This window comes from Capricornis sumatraensis, chromosome X (genome assembly GCF_032405125.1).
Source record: "Capricornis sumatraensis isolate serow.1 chromosome X, serow.2, whole genome shotgun sequence".
In the NCBI taxonomy this organism is placed as follows: domain Eukaryota; kingdom Metazoa; phylum Chordata; class Mammalia; order Artiodactyla; family Bovidae; genus Capricornis; species Capricornis sumatraensis.
In genome coordinates this window covers 112,665,985-112,689,094 of record NC_091092.1, presented here as the reverse complement: position 1 = coordinate 112,689,094, position 23,110 = coordinate 112,665,985, and the positions used below count along the sequence as shown (strand labels likewise).

At 40.4% G+C, this 23,110-nt stretch overlaps 1 protein-coding gene across 3 annotated transcripts in view; it reads right to left on the bottom strand.

Annotated features, from left to right (window-relative positions):
- Positions 1–2,497: 2,497 nt before the first annotated feature.
- The window catches only part of DMD (dystrophin), a 1,795,368-nt gene continuing 1,774,755 nt past the window's right edge, over positions 2,498–23,110 (bottom strand). For 2 of the 3 annotated variants that reach the window (XM_068961891.1, XM_068961892.1), the window contains 2 exons: positions 19,453–19,545; positions 2,498–4,973 (listed from right to left, as the gene is read on the bottom strand). In XM_068961891.1, the coding sequence (XP_068817992.1) occupies positions 4,876–4,973; positions 19,453–19,545 (191 nt within the window). In that variant the 3' untranslated portion in view covers positions 2,498–4,875. Of the gene's footprint in view, positions 4,974–9,414; positions 9,447–19,452; positions 19,546–23,110 lie in introns of all 3 variants that reach the window. The other variant, XM_068961890.1, reaches the window with a different exon arrangement.

Genomic DNA, 23,110 nt, shown 5'->3' with positions numbered 1-23,110 from the left:
AAATGGAAAGTTACAGAAGAGCTAAAAATGTGTTGTGAATATATATAAAGCAAACACACACACACACACACAGAAGTTAAGCCTCAAGTTACTGTACATAGTCTTTATGTGATTATGAGAAATTCATCTCTATATGAAAGCCACTCTAGACCATCCCCACACCTCACACACTCACAGAACATTGCTTGCTACTGCACCTCTGGCTTGTTGCCGCTCTTGTGTTGTCAGGTAAGTCCAGGAGATCACCACCCCCAGCAGCTCCAGGAGCAGTGGGGGATGAATTTATGGTTCCTACTCTAGTGGCTTTGCTACTGTGGGGAAGAATGCAATTCATGTCCTTCCTGCACTTCATGTGAAGGCAGAGTCTTTGCAAGTGTGCCAGCGCTTGCCTTTGTCCTCATTCTGCTGGTAGAGCATTACAGAATTGGGAAGTCCCACCGCAGCTCCACAAAACACATCCATTAATCTTGGTGCTTCCCCCCAAACACACATTGTGCTTGCTGATGCACAAGCTGTGCCAGCTTGATCCATTTTGATTTTTAACTGAAATAATTCCCTCCCTTCCAGCCCCTGCCAAGTGTGGAAAGGAGAGCCAAGTGCCCTCCTCAAGAGTCAGCCCCTCACAGTTGTCTCAGACAGGTTCAAATGCTGGAGTCCTCAGGTACCTAGTTGAATGCCATCAAAACAGCCAGCCTGGATGTTTCAAACAGAAGCAGGTTTGGGATACATGATTTATTTAAACAGGATGAAAATTAGCCCTGGTATGTGTGGATTTCAAGGGAAGTCTTGCCATATAGTAGTCACTTAGGTTGGCGTCATCACCCCAGCCTCAAAAACTTGGGGATTCATTTTAGAATTGCCACACCCATTCAACACCATTCTTAACCAGCTTGATCGCTGGTTATTTTCCAAATCTCTAGAAAAGGCTGTGGGCTCTCCTGGTAGCTCAGAATACCCACTCTAGGATTCTTGGGCTTCCCTGGTGGCTCAGACGGTAAAGAATTTGCTTGCAATGCAGGAGACCTGGGTTCAATCCCTGGGTTGGGAAGATCCCCAACTCAGGGGAGGGCATGGCAACCCACTCCAGCATTCCTGCCTGGAGAATCCCCACGGACAGAGGAGCCTGGTGGGCTACAGTCTATGGGGTCGCAAAGAGTCAGTCATGACTACTTGACTAAGCACAGCACAGAATAGGCTGTACCTATTGGACTTAGGTCATTTCTTTGGACTTCCCAGCATCTGAACACTGTTGGTCAAGTCCTCCCCGTGAATCTGGGTGGGAGGCAAAGATAGGCTCTTGCTAGAGGACTTGACCTTGCTAATCCTTTCTAAGCCTCTTCTGCAGCTGGGACAGAGGCAGATCAGGACAGGGGTGAGGGGGGTACCCTCTAGTGGTGGTCAGGACTATGTAGGAGAGGCGTACTCCCCGGACCAGTTCTGAGACATCATTTTGGGCATGACTTCTGTTGCTCAGACATCTCCTTAGGTCTGATACCATTTATAATAATAAAGTGGTAAGCAACGTGTCTATGGCACACTGGTTAATTCATACACTTGTTATTACTAAAACACAAAACAAAACAAGCACTATAACCATTGCTGCATAAAAATTACCTCCCAAGCTACAAATGCTTACCACCTTTGATCCAGAAAGCTCACTTCTAGGAATGTGTTCCGCAGATATACTTTCGTGCAAGTGAAAAGATCAAACGAGAGATGTGTGGTATTGTCTGTTAGAGCGAAAGCAGAAAACCACCACCCACATGTCCCACCAAAGGGGACCACTTAAATAATATCCCACAAATACCCACTGGATTATGAGACATCTATAAAAAAGGTACGAAAAAAAGTGAAAGTGAAGTTGTGTCCAACTCTTTGTGACACTATGGACTGTAGCCCGCTAGGCTCTTCCATCCATGGGATTCTCCAGGCAATACTGCAGTGGGTTGCCATTTCCTTCTCCAGGGGATCTTCCCAACCCAGGGATCGAACTCAGGTCTCTCACATTGTGGGCAGACTCTATCGTCTGAGACACCAGGGAATCCCTGGTTTCCTGGATTTTTTTCCTGAAAAAAGTATGAGGAAAGCATTTTACATGTTGAAACAAAAAGATCCATTTCAATATGGATTACTCGAGCCCATTCTTAAATTTAAAAAATCAAGATGTATTAATGAATGCATAGAATGCTAGGTTCTAAAAATTAGGAACCTATGTTTGTAATTGCTCATATAATACTGACACTTTGGGATACACAAGAAATTATTGATATTTATTCAGAAGGCAGTGAGGATGAAGTGGGAATAAGGTAGTGAGGGTCTTTTCACTGGCTGTGTAGATTTTTCATTTTTTGACAATATGAAAGTATTATCTATGCAAAAATGACTAAATTAAAATAAAAACAATGCAGTCGACATTTTTTGTAACATAACTGCGTGCTTTATTGAGAATACACAGTAAAGCAGTAATATAATACAATAGTAAGGCATATATTTGGTGAAGTCTGATATGTTGTGAAAATGCAGTAAAACTGAAGTTTTAAAAAAATAATTAGTAAATGTTACAGTGTTGGTGTTAAAACACAATATATTACGATACGCAAGAACCCAGTACCTGAAAACAATGACATAACATGCCATGTGATGTTTATGTTTCAGTTACATTATGACTTACAGTTTACTACTTGGTGGTTATAAGGAACATGAAATAATGTCCAAATTAATATGTAAAATGTAGCAATAAAGCTCTCAGTTTTTATTCAAATATTTTGAGACTCACTCCAGAACTAATGTCTAAAAGATAAAATAAAACAAAAAAGATTAAAACAAAATCAAGCACTCTATTTACCTCTGATTTTAGAATGAAACTTAAACTTCTTAGTAGGAAGTAAAGTAACCCCTTGTTTTAAATCATGGTTAAAAAAAAAAAAAAAAGCCCAAAACCTCAGGTAAAGAAAAAGTCCAGTGTCACATAGAGGGAAAAAAAAAAAAATGCCAAGACTAAAATCAAATCTTCATGTCATTTGTTACCTTAGAGCTTTGGGTTTTCTTTTGGAAATTATAAAGGAAAAAGAAAATGGAGGAAAATGTTCACACAGTGGACAGGTGGTGAAGCTGTGAAATCAGGTATGCACAATTATTAGGAACACCCCAAAACCAAAGTGAGGTAGAAATAGCATGAGAAGCCATGTTTGATGTTAATTATCATTAGTAAAATAAGGAACAAAACCCACTCTCCAAAAGTTAATTACACTTGATGTAAGAGGTAACAGATTTGCAAAATGATAGATCACAGGGTGATTTCTATTGAATGGATGATAAAAAAGAGTGAAAGACTAATAAGACAGAATGAAAGAGTAAAGCTTTTTTTCCTACCAGTTAGTCCTCTTGCCTGTACTCCTCTTTTCGAACAATTTCTGTTCACTTATATATATTTAACCTGCCTAATCCACCAAAAAGGGGTTTGGAGTACCTCTTGGAACATTTGAATCCATTTGCGTTCCCACTCAACAAACCTGCCTGGACTTACTTACAGAGAAAAATGCTGAACTGGAACACAGGGGTCTTGGGCGTCTGGATGGATATTTAACAGTGTCATAATGTGATGGGGCAACTGTCTTCCACATTTTCACAAGGGTTATTTTAAATTAAGTCTTGTGGCATTTACAAACTCATTGCAATGGGGAAAAAAATCTTACAAAACTGGAAAACTAAGACACCCACTGCTGTTTGACTGTGAGAAAATAACTATGTTGTAATTATAAAGCTCTCTCTGTAAGGTTATAAACAGTCGTCCAATCCTTTACATAAAGAGTGGTCTGCTCTCTCTGAGGGAATCTACAGCCCTCCTGGGAGTTAAAAATGCCTTCAGATGCTCTTTCATCAAAGCATCACTAACTCTAAACCATGGCATTGTCAGCAGCAGGAAGCTGAATGTATCAACTAGTGGATTACTCTGACATAGTAAGTCCTGTGTATTCATTCATATGTCCCTTAAAAAAATTCAATACTCTAGTTGTCACTGGAAAGTTCAAAATGAGAAACATCTGGAACCCTAGACCATGTTTTAGTGTGGTAGTTTCCTTCTGGCTTCAGGCTCCAGGGAGGATTCATTCTAGACCAAGCAGGTGAGCCTGGGTGATAAGAAGCAATTTCTTCCCATTAGGAAGTGGCAAGAATATTTGAACAAGAAATTTTAAATGTCTCTTGAAATTTATATTTACCTGTATACCTACAGTGCTTACATACTGATAGACATATAGATGTGTAAAACGAAAACCCATGGCCAGTCCCACTCAGTCAACAATTCCAAACAGAGCTATGTGAAGTAGTCATTTGGTGGTCTTAGAGGAAGTCCTATCTTTAATATGCAAGAAAAGAAAAAAAAAATCCATGAATTTCATATGGATATCACGCTAAAAGGATGCAAAACAATGCGCTGCCTCAGTTTGTGTTTGTGTGTTTGTGTGTGTGTGTGTGTGTGTGTGTGTGTGTGTGTAGGTATGTGTTTGTTTTTAGGGGTTTTTATAAACAACTTTTTTTTTTATAAAGCACACATTAGTTTACAATCTTTCTTTATAACTGTTATAAATTTTTAAACAACCCAAAATGCGTTCCATATAAAGAAATGGCAAGTTATTTAGCTATCAAGATTTTACATGTAGTTTTCTTATAACTTTTTGTACAATTGCATAGACGTGTAAAACCTGCCATTGTTAACAAAACAATAACAGACTTAGAAACTACTGAAATCTACAGTATAGTACCACTACCCTTCACAAAAATATAGATTTTTTTTCTTGTAAACTCTTACTGTCTAATCCTCTTGGTTGTATGAATATTATAAAAACCATGCGGGAATCAGGAGTTGTAAAACATTTATTCTGCCCCTTCTTCATCTGTCATAACTGAAACTAAGGACTCCATCGCTCTGCCCAAATCATCTGCCAAGTGGAAAAGGCTTCCTACATTGTGTCCTGGAAAACAAAGAGAGAGAGAGAGACTTGATGCAAGGTGCAGAGACCATCACCCCAACTCTTCGCCGCTGTGGAAATCATCCCCCGTTTCTAGGTGAAGACAACACAGACGCTGCATCGAGGGGGATACACAACAGGGCTTGGTTTTTCACCAGTGTTCCAGGAAGAAGCAAAGCCTTGTTAATGAAGCCATTCCACATTGTTAGTATCAGCCTCCTATCAGGGATCAGGCTCTTAGCATCATAGAAATGGCAAAAGTCCAAGACTGTACTCCTCTTCCCCATGTAGATTTATATCAGGATTCCATGGATAAGCGCAAGATTCCTGTTGTAAGAGGAATAATTCATGGTGGCATGTATCTTTTCCACCTTATTGTGGGAGAATATTTACTATGTACTTGTATTTAAAAGAAAATTTGTTTTTACTATCAAACAACCACCACCATAACTATCACCACCACCACCACTCTACTACCATCACCACGATGTGAAGTCTTCATCTCAAGGCTGTTACAAGCTGTTGGCTCACGTCTAAGGCTATGGTGGAGGTGACTGTTTTCTCTCTGTTCCTACTTGAATTGAAAGATAAACTCTTGACCTTTTTATGTACTACTAACATTTGAATTAGGAAGCTTCAGGAAAAAAAAAATCACTTTTGACTCCAAATTATTTGAGAGCCTAATTAGAATATGACCCACATGTGAGGCATGCCTTTGTATATCCTGTAAATCCATTTTTGATCTCCTCCTAAATGAGGGTTAAAGAATAGCCTTTTAATAATAATATGACATGACCTAGTATTAATCCCCCAGCATGGAGCATAAAGGCAGCCCAATGTCTCTTGGTACTTTGTGGTGAAATTCAGATCTAGAGTAAGATAATTTGAGACATACTTTATGACTTGCCTTTTCATGTATGTCCCATATTTTTATACGGCTAATTTTAATTCTTGGACATTATTAAATCATTCTACTATTCAAGTACTGCCTTTGAAAGGAAAAATGCTTTACTAGGCTATTATTACCTTGCCATGTATCAACTTTACAGATTCCCATAATAATTGTTAAAATCCCTATAAAGATTAAAGATAGACTACGGCAGGCATTCTAGTCTAATATTTATTTCAAGAGACATATCGTTTTTAAATATATGAGAGGATCTGAAGAGGATTCATAGGCTGGCACTTAAACAGCCACGGCACTGGATCAAGTTAAGACTTATTAAAAGTTTAAGGCTGTGCAGCCATTTATATTATGGTGACCAAGTTTGTAAATCTCTTTGAGCTTTATTAGGGTAGAAAGTTTCAGTGAGGACTAATTGTGCTGTAAAAAAGTTTACTCTGGATTGTGGGTTTTCTAAACCATAAAAACCACACAAAGACATAGTAAGTCCTTTGCTGCTCTTCAAAGCACAGATATCAATCTGACGCCAGCAGGTTAGAGAACTTCCCTTGTGTCTCTCTGGGAAAGCTGTACAATTATTCATGTATGATTGAAAATAGATGGACTAACTGCAAATTTTAAATTGCTTACAATCTTAACAACAGTCACTGAAACCACTAAAAGCAAAAACCTAAGATTCTTACAACCTGACACCTAAATATAATTGCAACCATTTCTCATGACCCACAGCTGCCTATAGTATAGTCCACCTGGCGGCTAGAAACATGCATTATGAAACCGGCCAGAAATCACTCTTTCCCCCATCAGCTGATTAACAGTGATTACAAACGGCCTATTTTAGACTCTGTACCAGGAGATGTAGACTGCGGTTCAAAAGATAATCAAGACAAAGAAATGCATTTATAGATTAGATAGGCAGGTGGTACTTTTCCTACTCAAAACGGTGTTCAGTTACTACATGGAAGAAAAAGTCTTGAGTCTCCTAAGAGGCCTAAGTTAAAGGGGTATCTGCTGTTTACAAAGTTACCAGGTCAAGCAGAGGGTCATGGTTCTTAATATACCACACACATGCCCACAAAATGTTAGGTGGCCGTTAACCTATCCAGATGGTTAAATGTTCACAAATAACCCCATGGCTGTCCAAAAAATGAACGTATCTATATGATGCCCTTCATGACTGTGTTTACCTATACCCATTTCACCAGAAAAACAGTTCTACAGTTTTCCATGGAGGTTTTCCTTTGAGCCAGAAAAAACCATTCTCTTGCTCGAAATACTGCCCTGAAGAATCATACACCTGAACCTGCTGGAGGCATAAAACCACACACAAGTAGGGACACAGAAAATAAAAGTTTGTATCCTGCGTCTATTATCCATGTGTGCAAGGCAGCAGACTGGTGAGAGCCTTCATTTCACCTGACAGATTGTTCTAAAGCCAAAATGAAAATCTCGTAACTCGGAGCACTAGAGGCCCTGGAAAACAGGCAGGATTCAGACATCTGCAATGAGCTTCAGGCACAAGTAGACCGAAAAATCTGTCTATAGAAAGTATTCATTTCATCCATTCTTAAGCAAGGACTGTTGATGAGAAAGGCACCGTGCATTTAACATTAGGCTAGCTGTATGTTTTTCCGAGTCAGCGCGAACTGGGACACATTGAGTTGCACGCGCCACCTCTGCCTCAGGGAGCTGTCTGCTGCAGTGATTGGAACTGAGAATTTCTGGCAGAGCCCCAAGACCTCAAGAGCAATCTGGCACTCTGTTTTTTCAAAAACACCATTCCCAAAGAAATGGTGAGCATTCAACTGGCCAAAGGAACAGCCAGAATACCGTGGTGAAATGTGCTTATCTTCCCTCCTTCTAGAATGTAATCTTGGAAGAAAATATCTGGTCTACTGTACATTTGGGGGTTATTTTCATAACAATAAAAAACATCACTATTATTTTGATTCCCTGACTTCCTGGAAACTTGTCTGACTGTAATACACCTCAGGTGTGGGACTTCAATTACACGTGCTGGTTTTTTCTGAAAGTCATTCATAAGAGACATATGTTCAGGGTGGTTAAGAAAATGCAGTGCAACTTTTTGCCACAAGTTAAAATAAATTTTAAGGGGAACTTACCATCAGAGTGAACCCAAGAAGTCTCACATTAGAAGGCAAACCGTCAGGAGCATTCAATACTTCACAGATTCAGGTTTCCTGTTTCTCCTCCCAGCCCACCACTTCCCTCCCTCGGACCCCACAAGCCTTGGAAGGTGGAGACACACTGGAGGATCATTCAGTCGATTAGACCTGCATGGCACGGCATTGGCAGAATTTCCAGTATGACTCCTTACATTTAAATGAATCAGTGGCTACTCTTGTCCATGCTCTTGCTAAGGATTCAGAACCCTCTCCTAAGGACTCCCCACCCATCCAGCCTGTCTCCCACCAGAGTATATGCTATTGCCACCCACGGGAGAGCATTCCTTCTTGCTTCCTTCATACTCAACTCTTGGTAAGCATGATCTTGTTTCATTTGGGCTGTCACTCAACATGTCATTTCGTGAGGTAATTGAGTGTTTAGATAACATTCCAGGTAGTATACAGAAGGAAGTGGCTTTTACTATTAAACCTCAAACCACATTCAGTGATAACACTGTACCCTACCTATAAAAGGCATTAAAAAGTCCCTCTAGACTCCAAAATTCACTTTTTATTCCTGACTGGGTGTGGGTCAATTTGGCTCCAGATGCCAAGTTAAAAACACACAAACAAACTCCTCTAATGGGCAAGTCGAGATGTCATATGCTTTTCACACATCGTTTTCTAAGTGGCAGTAAAGCACATAGTTAAGAGTGTGGCTCTGGACCCAGACTGCCTGGATTCAAATCCTGGCTCTGTCACCTTGGACACCCTGCTTACCCACTTATTGACTCAGTTTCCTTATCTTTAAAACGGGGTTGATACGAGTACCTACCTCAGAGGCTTGTTGTGAAGATTACATAATGAAAAAGATGGCAAGTGCTTAGAAAGGTCCTTGGCATACAGTAAATGCTCAAAAGAAAATGTTAGCTAAAGTGGGAAAGAGACAGTGTAGGAACCAGGAAAAAGAAAATGAAAACAAAATGAAGTCATCCTAGAAGAATAAAAACCAAGGGCACTGGCAGAAAACACTAGGGTCTTGGAAGTGGAAGGAAGCTTTATGACTCATCGACTATGTGCAAGGCTAAATGTATTGTGAAGATTTTGTTTGTGTTGCAAATGGCAACAGATGATGAACTTCAGGATTCCAACTTAGGGACTCCGAAGGGTTGCTCTTTAACAGAGTCCTGTTCCCCCAACCCCTGGTCCTGTTGTCATGGTGATGACAATGGCCATGAACATTTGAGGCATGTTCCTCATGAGCTGCAAGTGGAGAGGTGACTACCATCCTTACATGATGACACGTGTAATATACACATGCGCGTGCACGCACACAATTCTTACACAGACGCCAAACATAGAAAGCGGGATGAGACAGACAGAAGCCATGGCTGTGAGCCTGAATCTCACTAACCTCTCTCATTGGCTTCCCAGGGGTATTTCTTCCTTTAATAATAGAGAGAGGAAGAGGCAGAGATATCAGAAAGGAAAAAAAAAAAACATGCATAAATATACAGTTTCATACCAATTTGCTTCTTTTACCAAACAAATGTTGAGATGACAATTCATTTATCCCCTTCTGGAAAAAAAAAAAAAAACAAAACAAACAGAAACAAAAAACCCAAAAGACACATCCAGTCAAATAACCTTTACATACACTTAAAATCGGTGTAAACAGATAACATGATCCAGGAGACATCACTCAGAGGATCATAGAGCTCATGTGTTTAAGTGGATGAAAGCTGGCTTGGCAGGGAAACCTGACAAGCTGAGCATTGTTTTCAAGGGCAACTGTAGAATCTCAAGTTTACTGGCCAAAAATCTGAATCTCTTCACTGTCCACTTGACAAGCAACACACCAAACCATACACGGTAGTTGGTTGGGGTGCCAAAAATCTGCACTGTGAAAGCAAGGTGGAGCACTGCTTCTTAGAGCCTAGACCCCATCCTCTTGGGAGAACTTGTTCTGTCTGATATGTCTGTGATGGCACTGGGGGCACTGGAGAAAACGGAAACAAAGCAGGAAGGAGTTAAGTCCCTATGGGCAAGCCACGGAGCACGATTCAGCAATGAGCCTTCACCTTCCACCTTGTGATTCAGCAGATCCCAGGAGCCTGGAGGGTCAGCCACAGATCCTCCCCTCCCCGCGCCGGCCTTGTTGGTTTTCTAGAATCCTATGTCTGTACATGCAGTTATGTGTTTTTAAAAAGCAGGGTATGCTGAGAAAGTTTAGCTATGCTAGTATTTATAACTGGACAGAAAACAAGGGACTGCTGATCATACCTGGCACGTCTTGGGCATGTAATCTCCTTTTTATCTCCAGGGTACCCCAAAGTGAAGTACTGGTTGTTAAACTTTGGCTTTAATAGTGGGATATTTCCTAAAACAATCTTCTCTGGAATCCAGTATGTAGAGCAAGATATAAGTAGAGCAGAACCCTTCCCCCAACAAACCATGGTCAGTGGCTCCAAAAGGACCTATGAACCCAGGATTCCTTGTTGAGAGCAAAGAGGTCTGGAGCTACTCATCCAGAAGAAAGCTTTCAAAACTCAAGCCTAGGGCTGAACTTCTAGCATACAGGTAAAGGTTTTCTAAGTATGACCTTCTCCTGCTTCCGCCTTCCTTCCAAATTTTCCTGATTCAGCCCTTTCTTGGGGATACAAAAATGGCAGGCATGATGATGTAATAAACATGGTCAAGGTATTCATGATGCTCTTCAAACCAGAAAAGAGAGAGAGACAAAAAAGTACTGGCTCAGCAGTTGTGGGCGTTTCCAGTGGTAGGACCACAGCAGACAATGGGAAAAAGGAAAAGGGGAGAACAGCGTCATCTTTGAGGGCCCAAACCCAGCGTGAATGAGTCATCTATTCTCCTTGACACCACTGGCAAGATGAAAAAGAAATCTTTTACTTCATGGTTATACTGTCTGGTGGTAGAATTAACTCTCTTCCCCTATAAGATTATATGGGCTCCTGGAAGGCGGGTCCACATGTTGCTCACCCAGCTCTCTATCCCTGATACCTCTAGTGTACCTTGACACCGTGGGTATTTGGTAACTGCCAGGTGAACTAAGGTAGGAAGGTCGCCACACTACGTCATGGCCAAAAGTCCTTTGATGGTTTTGGACACTTGGCCTTGCTTGCTATCCTTTAGCTTGGATGCCAAGGGCTGCTAACTGGTTCTGGCTTGTAACTTGGGTCTATTTTTCTATTGTTTAAATTTAAGTATAGTTGATTTACAATGTTGTGTTAGTTTCATGTATATAGTAAAGTGATTCATATATATAAATATATATATATGTATGTATGTATGTATGTATGTATGTATGTATGTATGTTGTGGTGGTTGTTTAGTCACTAAGTCGAGTCTGACTCTTTGTGACCCCACGCACTGTAACCTGCCAGGCTCCTCTATCCGTGGAATTTCCCAGGCAAGAATACTGGAGTGGGTTGCCATTTCCTTCTCCAGGGGATCTTCCTGACCCAGAGATGGAAAACACGTCTCCTTTGTCTCCTGCACTGCAGGTGGATTCTTTACTATTGAGCCACTTAGGAAGCTATATATATAGTTATTTATTCTTTTTGGGGGGGTAAGTTTTTTTAAAGAATTTTTTGATGTGGACCATTTCTAAAGTTTTTATGGAATTTGTTACAATATTGCTTCTTTTTTATGTTTTGGATTTTTTATTTTTTTTGCCACCTGTCACGTGAGATCTTAGTTTCCCAGTCAGGGATCGAACCCACACCCCCTGCATTGGAAGATGAAGTCTTAACTGCTGGACCACCAGGGAAGTCCCCATATATTGTTTTTCTGATTCTTTTCTCACAGAAGTTATTACAAAATATTGAGTCTGGTTCCCTGTGCTATACAGTAGGTCCTTGACTTGGGTGTATTTTTAAAGACTTCAGAACCTTAGGAAGGTCAGGGTTGTTAGAAAGCAATGTGATTTAGTTCTGGAATGTAATTATAGTTACTAGAATGATAAAGGTTACAGATCTTTATTAATTCTTCACCAAGCCATATTCAGAGCTCAGGATCAACTGGTCACTCCTGAAGGTGCAGCAGATGCTTTGGATTGTTTCAGGACCTCTTCAGAAGCCATGCTTTCTGTGAAATGGACCTCCCCAAGGTACATGATCCCTAAGTTCTTTCAAAAACCCTCCCTCGTCACTTTGGGTTCTGGTGTGCTTATTAGCATAGTACAAACAGAGGTCCATTGTGTGTTTAAAAAGACTTAAAACACATGTTTTCTGCTTGTATCAGGAGTAGTTTCTATGCTGGCAAAACAGGCTCACTGGTTGCGTCATTAAACAAAAATCTTTACCAATAAATCAAGTACCAGATAAAAGTTGCATTGCAAAAACACATTCTTTGGAAATGAGTCTCCTTAGACCTTGGGTTAGGGGGTCCATCTGGCAATGTGGTATGCTGTCTGTCAGGAAATGAATCAAGAGAAAGAGGAAGTGTGTCGAGGAGTCCTGAGTCTAAATAAAGGGCTTGGTCAGGTCTGGAGAAGTCGCGTTTCCTCAGGCAGTGGGAACCCGAGATGATTGGCTGTAATTCACTGTTCAGAGTCACAGTCCCGGGATGTTCCTGTTTCTGGGTATCTTTATTAGCTTCTGTATCTCAGTTCACTGACTGTTTTTAAAAGTACAGGAAGAATGAGTCCCTTTTAAGGATCTCTGTTTCATTACAAGTGAAAGAAGACTGAAATGGCTATAGTTGATTGAAAATGCAGGGTCTTTGGTGAACATGGATATAAATGTATAAATCAATTCAGAGGCACAGTTTTGCTGAGCTGAAAGTTGATCAGCACTGAAATCTGTGACTTTACATACATCATGAGCTAGAGTGGACAATGTAATCACGTAAAGCCAGAGTTGGCAAAGTTGCTCTGTAAAGGGCCAGATAGTAAGTATTTCAGGCTTTGCCAGTCACATGGTTTCTGGAGCAGCTCTTCAGCTCTGGCACAACTATCTGCCCTTGGAGTGAGAAAGCCTCCGTAGACTATATGTAAATGAGTGGGGGTGGCTGTGTTATGATGACAGCTTAGTTATAAAGGCAGGTAGTGACCCAGATTTGGCCCACAGACTGAAGTTCACTGACCTCTGATGTAAAGGAGCTTGGATCCTTTCTGGAAGCTGGGAGGAAAGAGAAGGGAGCTGCAAGGGGTACCGGGACTAGGATGCTTCCATCTGTCTGCAGGCTTTCTGTTGTTCTTCCATGAAAGAACCACAGACAAGGCTTGAACTGTAGGTTTTGCAGAGCTGTAGGGTTGCTAATTTAGAGGCATTTAACAGACTGTATGTGGGCTTATCTCGGAGGGGGAGTATGAGAGAGAGAGGATGGCATGGGCTGTTGGGGATAAAAATAATGTAGCACAGGTCAGCAGGTAAAAGATGATACAGGCAGCAGACAGACCTGACTAACAGTGCTGACCACTTCCTGAGTTGTCTCACTGCACTAAGAGATTATCTGGGATCCTATCATTAATCTATATGGACAGTGACACCTCATTTTTACAGGGGCCAATACAAACCCAGACTAGGGAAGCATTTTCTTTCACGAATGCGCATGCATCAAAAAAGCTCTTTGTTTGACTGCTAAATGATCAGAGATGTGTGGCCAAATCGCTTCAAGAGTTGATATTAAAATGATGTTTATTGTTCGTTCTAACCAGGCAGCATTCCTATAGAATGATGGTGGGGATTTAGAAATTGTCATATGGTAGATAATGATTCTTATTACAGTAGAGTACAACTCTTCCATTTAGACACAGGGAGAGATTATATAGATAGATTAAATAGATTAACTACAAATTGGCTAACATTCTGGGTTTAAAATACACCAAGGCCCTCAAGCTCCTCTGGTGGTTGTGAGTAACTAACCAGAGCTAGAGATTCATCAGGAAAGATAGGATTGCAAAGCTAAACACACACACATGCTCAGTGTGAACTCCCTGCAGTTTAGAGCCATTCTGAGACAGGGTAGTGCTGACTATCACCTGATCACTAAGCGAAGGAGCAGGCAGCTCCCTTTATTAATTCGTAGAACAGTTTAGCAAAGCCATCAAGATAAAAGCTGAAGCTCAACTGAACGAGGTTCTTCCCTCCTTTGAGTATCCAGGTACTTCTAGTGGAATGGTGAAGATTAGCTGATACCTAAAGAGTTACTGCTAAGTCAAACTGTGGGAAAGTGTAACAAAAAAGTTGTGAATTTAAAGTACACACTCCCTTATTTATATGCTTTATATTTATAAAAAACATAATACTAAAAAGTCTTTTCCTCTGTGGGCAATTACCTAGCAGGGTTAAGGAAACCATGCGGTGGTATTTAATAGCACTTTTCCACTAAATGTCAGACCTTTGGGTCTGACATCTGTTTTAAGTTATGCAAACAGCTGTCCAAGACAGCTGTAGCAAGCATGAACTTCACTTTTTGTAATACACCAATGGGAACATGGATGGCAGACTCAAGATGAAAAATCCAGTGTTCTCTAAGACACTAGCCAGGACTTGGCAGAAACTTCCATGGTGAAACTTTTAAAACATCATTAAAAAAAAAAATATATATATATATATATATATATTCACCTGGGTCAGGAAAGCTGAGATCAGTTAGAGCAGTATTTTTTTTTTTCTGGTGAAAATGCAGCATATAATTTTGTACGTCTGTTCTAATTTTTTCAATGCATGGATCTTGCTTGTTTTTTTTATTAATAAAAGACTGCAGTTGACCTTTAAACAACATGGGTCTGAACTGCGTGGGTCTACTTACACAGACTGTTTTCAATAAATAATAGTACCTGTATTTTCATTTTACAGATCTTTAACATAAGTGTGGGGAATAGTGTACTCAATTATGGATCACAATATGTGGAATTAAAAGAATTAAGAGTTTGAGTCCTGATTCTACGCAAACTATTTCAGCTTCCGGCCCTTGATTGAGTCATTAACCAGTTCCTTTGTTATTAGTGAAGCAGAGATAGCAGTGTGAAGGTTTTCAACTGCTAGGAAACAGTGTTTTTAAACCACTGGATCAGAAATCAGTATAGTTGGTTGCAACCAGCATTTTATTTTTAAATACATAAAACAGAAACAGTGTGAATTGTATGTAGTAAATAAAGTATTGTCATGAAAACTTGTTTCTGATCTTTGTGTGTATATGTGAGTATATAAAGTGTGGTATATATACAGTGGGTACATACATATATGTGTGTACATACACACACAAATAACTTGTATCTTTACCCCAGTCTGAGATGTAATATGTTTCTCTTATTATGGATAATGATCAGAAAAGATCAAAAGCCACAGTTTTGAACATCAAAGATGCTAAAATGATCTTTCAAGGCCCTTCCAATTTGACAGAGTCTCTAATCCTGAGATATTAAGAATCTCAAGATTTTTGGCTTAATATCAACATATCTACCAATTGTTAATATATTCCCCCTAAATCCTACTATATATATATATATATATATATACACACACACACACAAGTGTGTGTGTGTGTGTATATTATCCATTCTTTGAAAATAAAAAAATGCCTTTAGTTATAAATCAAGTATCCAAAAATCCACTTTTATAATTTTTATTTTTTTGGGTGAAGTAGAAAAGAATTGCTTTATTGCAGAGAGCCAAGCCAGGAGTCCAGGATAACTAGGGCTTAAAAGACCTGAAGTCCTCTAAGGCTTTCAGCGAAAGGTTTATAAAGACAGGGTGAGGGAGGGGGTTTGTGTGTGTGTGATAAGCTCATAGATGTTCTTCTGATTGGTTGGTGGTGAGGTAATTGGGAGTCAGCATCATCAACCTTCTGGTTCCCACCTGTCTGGGATCTAGATGCTTGAAAAACCACTTTTTAGAGTGCATCAATCATCAGCCTTTTTACAATGAGAAGACATTTTATCCATTTAAATTTATGGACAGATAGGTGTGATACTGTGACATATAACAGGAAATATATATTTAGTCTTCATCCCTCTTCAAGGCACAATACTCTTAAAACCCTTGGAATTTCCTGCGGTGAGCAGCAGCAAAGTGTCTTTTGTTATGTGCTACTGAGGTGACTTTTGGATGGATGCTGGTTGGCAGGGGAGCCAATCAAGTGATGAGAGGGGTTGGAACTTTGAGTCCTACCCCCTGACCTCTAGGAAGAGGAGAGGACATGCCTGTGTGCTCAATCGCTTCAGCTGTGTCTGACTGTTTGCAACCCCATGGACTTTAGCCCGCCAGGCTCCTTTGTCCATGGAATTCTCCAGGCAAGCATACTGGAATGGGCTGCCACGCCTTCCTCCAGGGGATCTTCCCAACCCAGGAATTGAACCTGTGGCTTAAGCACTGCAAGCAGATTCTTTACAACTGAGCCACTAGGGAGCCCAGAGGGGAGGGGCTGGAGGTTAACTTTAATCACCAGTGGCCAATTTAATAATGATTTAATCAGTCACACCTATGTAATGAAGCCTCCACATAAACCAGAAAGAACAGAGTTTGGAGAGCTTCCGGGCTGGTGAACATGTGGAGACAAAATAGGGAGAGTGGTGAGCTCAGGGAGGGCATGGAAGCTCCACCCGCTTTCCCCATGCCTTGCTCTATGCATCTCTTCCATCTGGCTGTTTCTGATTATATCTTTCTATCACATATCCATGATCTAGTAAAGAAAATGTTTCTCTGAGTTCTGTGTGCTGCTCTGGCAAATTAATTGACCCAAAGAGCGGTTTGTTGGAATCTCTACTGTCTAGCCAGTGGGTCAGAAACCCAGCGGACAACCCAGACTTAAAATTGGCATTCTGAAGTGAGGAGAGGAGGGGCTGTCTTGTGGGACTGAGACCTTAACCTGTGGACTTTGATCCTGTCTCTGGGTAGGTAGGGGTCAGAACTGAGCTGAACTAGAGCATATATCTCCTGCATATATCAGCAGCTTATACCTGTTGATATATGAGAACTGTTTGGCAGTGTGGGAAAAAGAACCTACACATTGCAATGGGGTACAAAATCATAAAGGGCCTATGATAAGGTATAATTTGGTAGGAATTAACAACAAAAAAATGTCAGGGTCACCGCATCACAGAAAGACCAGTCAGCTCTTCCAGCACCTTATCTACTCTCTTATTCTGTGTTTGTTGATTTGATTGTGTTTGCTTCAGGAGAATGAATGAATTCTCTCAGGCCACCAGGGTACTGTTGAGTAAGTAGGAACTTGGTTAATGGAATTGGTTTCAGACAAAGCCTGCTTATGCCCTATTTGAGAAGTCCAATTAGCACTCAGGGGATGAAATGCTTCCATAAGCACTAATTCAGTAAACACTAACCAGGCGGCCTGAAGAGTTTCCCAGGTTTCCATGTAAGTAAATTACCATCATACAAGTGAAAGTAAGATCAGAGGCTGACTGCCAAATACCCTATCAGAGGAGGTGTATTTCTGGTCTTTCACATTCCTGTGCTGTTTAGCCTCAAGGACTTTAAGAGGGGGATGCCTAGCTCTCATCTTAAGATAATCAGGATGCCAGGGACCTAGTATGGGTATGAAAAGGCCGCCACTGGGGAAGCAGAGCCCTGCACCTTGCTCCAGTCTCTCCTTGGATCTACTCCAGTGCTTTGGATGTGAAAGAAATGCCTGAGGTGACCACTAACTTCCCACAGAATCAGTAAACAAGCTTTCAGGCCAAGGACTTGGGATGAGACGCCGGTCTGTGACCTTCAAGAGAAAGCCGGGGGTCAGTGAAATGTGTGTGAAAGTTGGGCTCCACAGCACCGGGCCCATGAGGAGCTGTGTGACCTTGAGGAAGACCTTCCTCTGCTTGAGGCTGACACCCTCCTGTTTACCTTGAAGGGTGTTTCTAGGGTTCTCCATGGCGCAGCTGTCTCCATCATAGGAGTAATCCAGTTAATTGTGTGGTGATTTGAACATCTGGGAGGGCTGTGTCCCCAACTGACCATAAGCGCCTTGATGGCAAGAACTTGGCATTTCTCCTTTGCATCCCTAACACCTCAGCTGGTGCATAGTAGGTGCTAGCAATAGGAGGCAGGATAAAGGTGAATGCGTTTGATTTCAGTCAGACCAGCATGCGGTCTTCCTGTTATGAATCAGGGCATCTAGGGAGACAGTGAAGGCAGGATGGAGAAGACGCTGGCCAGGTGGGAGATAAGAAGGTGGGTGGAAGACACAAGAATTTTATCTCTTAAAATCAACAAATCAGAGGCACTCAGCAGTGAAAAGATGGCTGGTGCAGACATTTAAAATTAGCTTCCCCTTACAGTTCCTTAGCAACACTCTATCAGAATGTTATTGCTTTTAATGTGCATTGCACAACGCTCCCTCGCACATCAAATAGCTGGGAAATGGCCATTGTTAACTGACACTGAACAAAAAGATAGGAAAAACATAGGACTGCAAATACCCTCCTCATTGCCCTTATGGAGAGGAACAAATAGCCCCATTGTCTGTTGCCCTTCCCTCCTTGGCTGCCCATTAGGGGTGCCAATCACTGGCCACTGAGCCTTGTGCTTTCTCCCCTTGGCTTGTCTAGAATTTCCTTCTATTTGCTCACAGGTGACTGCTGCCATTATTTTTTTTTTAATTGAAGCATAACTGACATATGACATTATATTAGTATCAGGTGTACAACCTAGTGATTTGACATTTGTATGCATTGTGAAATGATCACCCTAATAGGTCTATGTACCATCTGTCACCATACCAAGTTACATGTTTTTCTCTTGCGATGAGAATGCCTAAGATTTTCACTCTTAGCAATTTTCACATTTGCAATACAATATTATTGACTCTTGTCCACATGCTCTCTGCCATTCTTTTTATTCACTGAAGGGGGAGTGACTTTGTTTTATGTTAGGGCAATGAACCAAGAAAAATAGTTCAAGAAACGAATGCCTTTCTTTGTGAAAACTGTATTCTATCTAAAGAAGTAGAAAAAAAAAACTAGTACATATATATTTAACTGTACTTACATTTAAATGAAGGGGTAAGATACAGTTTTAAAATATACATAAAGGGCATCAGATTGCAAGCTCAAGTGCCCATCACTACTGTACACTAGGCCTATTCTGTACTTTACTGTTATCATGTGGTAGCTGTATGTCTCTGGTAAAGGCACCATCAAGGCATTAACTTCCTCATCTGTAAATCTCACTTAATAATTGCTCCATAGTGAAAGCTATCTCATAATTAACTCTTCAGACCAATGTGCCAAGCAAGGAAGACACCTTATAAATGTTAAGTTAGTATTCTTATTTCTGGAAACAGGTTATTTGAATCCAAAACCCTCCAAGTCAGAAATTCACATTTGAAAAGAAATTCTTCCCACAATGATCCCAAATTGGCATTCTGTCAGCACTTGTTTATGTTAACATGAAAACTACACATACCAGTTGTGTATGGCAGTGAGTAGTCTACTTCCGGTAAGTCTGAGTGACTTCCGAGTCCTGGCACTTACCTCTGGAACTAGGGAAGGAGTTGTTGAGTTGCTCCATCACTTCCTCTAACCCTGTGCTTGAGTCCTGGGGAGGACTGAGAAGGTCTTCCTCGCCTAAATGAAAGCAAACACAAATAATGGCAAATTACACTTTAGGAAAAAAAAAACAAAAACAAAAACAGTGAGACTAGAGAAAAGGTTCATGATAGCATTTTTAAATCCATCATAAATTCTTTGCCACTTGTTCATAAATAACAGAAATAAAAATAACCCCTCAAGCTTACTAATTAGGGAGCAGTTCCTTCAAGGGAAGAAGAATTCATGCAGGGATTTATGTACAACATTATCTTTGGAAAAGAAAACTGTGTACCTGCTTAGAAGTTAAGGTAAAGTTGCCATAAGTTGCTTATGCCCCATTAACAAATATAAAATGCTGTTCTTTGTAATAAAAAAGGATTAGTGCATACTTGCAGTGTGTCTCTTCAACACAAAAGAAGAATGTGACATTTTGAATTCACTGTATGAATGCAAGGAGTGGAGACATTGATGTATTTTTTCCACTCTTTCCTTTGACATTTAACAAAAGAATACAAACAAAACTCAAGTACCTTTGAAGTCCAGTTTAATAGGGAGAAATAAGAGTTTCATGTGACCTATAAAGGTAATGAAATATTGGTATTTTAAGGACTGTACATATGGAGATACTAGGAAGTTATGTTCCTTTCCCCTTTGTTACATGGGGTTACTTCATAATTATGTTTTTGGAGGCTTACAAAGGGAAACTTATTTTTAATTTTTGAGAATTTGTTTCTGTGAAGAGATAAAGATGATTTGGAAGGAAAGGAGGTTAGGCATGGATGGTCTTCTGGGGATGGGAGTCTCCTTGTAGAGTTTGTTGATCCGTGTCTCTACTTTTTATTCATGTGTCAAGGAAATACACCTCAAATAGCATTTGCAGTAAGAAGAAATTTCTTAAGAGCAAACAAAATTATTTTGAACTTTGAAGGTCTCTGAAAGTCATTTTTCATAACATTCAATCTTCCAACTGTGAAAATAACGTGTTTTTGAGTTCTGTTTGTTCAGTACATTGTCACTTTCATTTAAAACAAGACCTTGTTTCAGCAAATCAACAATAATGGACACACTTAAGGACAACGTCAGGTTCACATCTGACTTTAAAAGGGAGCCAGTGATGTAATGACTTAAATATGCTTACCATTTCCTTTGGTCTATGCCACCTGGAATTTCATCTCTGATTATAACCCTACATTTATTGCCAAGTTTTCGCCTTTTCTTCCTTAAAGCAGAAGCTGAAAGAATCATTGGCAATGCTTACCATTGAGATAAAATCATATGCAAGGTGAATGTGAGGCTGTATACCATTATTAGAAAGGAGGGCTAAGGACCTGGGAGAGACAAAAACCTCTCTGATTCGGTGAGTCTCCTGGTAACATACCATAGAAAACCTCTTTGTAGTACTAAGGACAGGAAATGATTGCTAAAGAATTCAGGTCATAAGGTGGAAAAGGAAGTTAGAATATTTATCCATCCACACACACAAACTGCTTGCTCATATCCATGCCTTTAAAAATCAAAGAATGAAATTCAGCATCTGTAGTTTCTTCTTGCCTGTGCTTTTAGACTACCATCATCTGAAAAAGATGGAATGAATGAAATATCGCCAGAAGGAACAGGATGCTGACAGCTGCAGGGTTGATTACATCTCTTGGTTCCATTACCAATTGCAAAATTGTGCTGATTTGGGGAATATAAGGCATTTTTCATGGCATCAAGTCAACTTTAGTGATTGTACACATTACAGAATAAGTTGGAACCAACAGAGACACTCATGAGGAGCTATGTTAATATTTCTGACAGTTTAATTACCTCACGCTGGAGCTCTAGGAACTCCACTGGACTGTGATTAAGGTTTATGTGCAGTTCAATGAAGTGACTGACATTCTTCTTCCTGAATTACTTCAAGGATCAAAAAACAGTATAAACCTAATGATGTCAACCAGTCATAACTATCATCTATGAGTCTCAAAGGTATGTGTCTGAGTAGGATTGTAAACTTGGCTTCTTGGTTTCAGTGGAAATTTTCATGGCAGTGATCAATGTGTCTATTCAAACAGTTTTTGAAGGCCTATTACATCCTAGGTGTAAACATAAACAAGTAAAATATAATCTGTTCTTAAGATTCTCACAGGAAGCAGAAACTCCTTTGGGTTTGACTACTCTCCTTTAAGAATCAAAATCAGAATTATATATATGCATGAGCAGAGGTGAATCAACCACCGAAAAATACTTACAGCCTAATATTTTCTGTCAGATTATACTGGAAAAGTGAAAACAGCTAAATGACACCTGAAATTAAACTAATGCCACTGGACTATTCAACACTGAGCCAGATTTTAAATGTTAAAAAAAAAAATCAAAACAGATTTATTTATAAATTCAAATGTTTCTCAAAAGCCAACTATGTAGCAGGCAACTGCTCTGAGCAGCAGTCACTGACCTTTTTGGCACCAGCAACTGATTTCGTGGAGGACAATTTTTCCACAGACCAGGGTGGGCACGATGGTGTCTACATGATTCAAGCACATTACATTTATTGTGCACTTTATTTCTAGTGTTATTACATCAGCTCCACCTCATATCATCAGGCATGAGATCCTGGAGGTTGGGGACCCTGGGTTCTGAGTACTGGGATTATAGCAATACACAACTAAAAAGCTTGGTCTCCATGGAGACATTCTTATGGAGGAATACAGGCCTCAGAAAAGAGGGAAGGGCAGTGAGGAAGACTCTGCAGAAAGGGGAGTCTAAGAAGTCCTCATTAATAAGGGGCAGGTGAGCTAAAGTGTTAGGGACTTAAAGGTCTGTAGTTATTAGAAAGAAGACTTAGAGCCATGTAGCTAATGGAAGGAAGAGTGCATCAGACAGAGAATAGCAAGTGCAGAGACTCTGAGGGGTGAGTGTGATTAGCTTGTTCCAAGAAGACCAGGAAGTTGACTAGGGCATACAAAGTAAAGTGACCAAGTATTAGAGGGCACGTGCTTCCCTGGCCCAGGAATCTGGACACGCCTTGCTTTGCCTAATGGAATTTTAGCAGATATGACATAAGCAGAAGCTTGTAATGTCCTTGGGTGATTGGGCTTGCTTTCTTGTACTTATGTGCCATAAGAAGTACAGAATCCAGTGGTTTGCTGACCCAAGGAGGATGAAAGACATGTCAAACAGACTTGACCGCAACCCACAACTAGGAGTTGTGCTAGTTGAGCTCCAGCACAACTCCAGTCAACTAAAAGATGCATGAATGACAAATACGTACCTTGAGAATTTTGCGATTATTTTGTTACAAAGCAATAGCTGACCGGTATACTCTGTTTTAATGGACTGAACCAGCAAGATACCATTGTTTACAGATTATCTTAATCATATGCTGACATGTAGCTATAATATTATGTGAAGGTGTTAGGCACTCAGTTATGTCTGGCTCTTTGTGACCCCATGGAGTACAGCCCACCAGGCTCCTCTATCCCTGGAATTCTCTAGGCAAGAATACTGGAGTGGGTAGCCATTCCCTTCTCCAGGGGATCTTCCCAACCTAGGGATCAAACCTGGGTCTCCTGCATTGCAGGCAGATTCTTTATGGTCTGAGCCACCAATATTACAG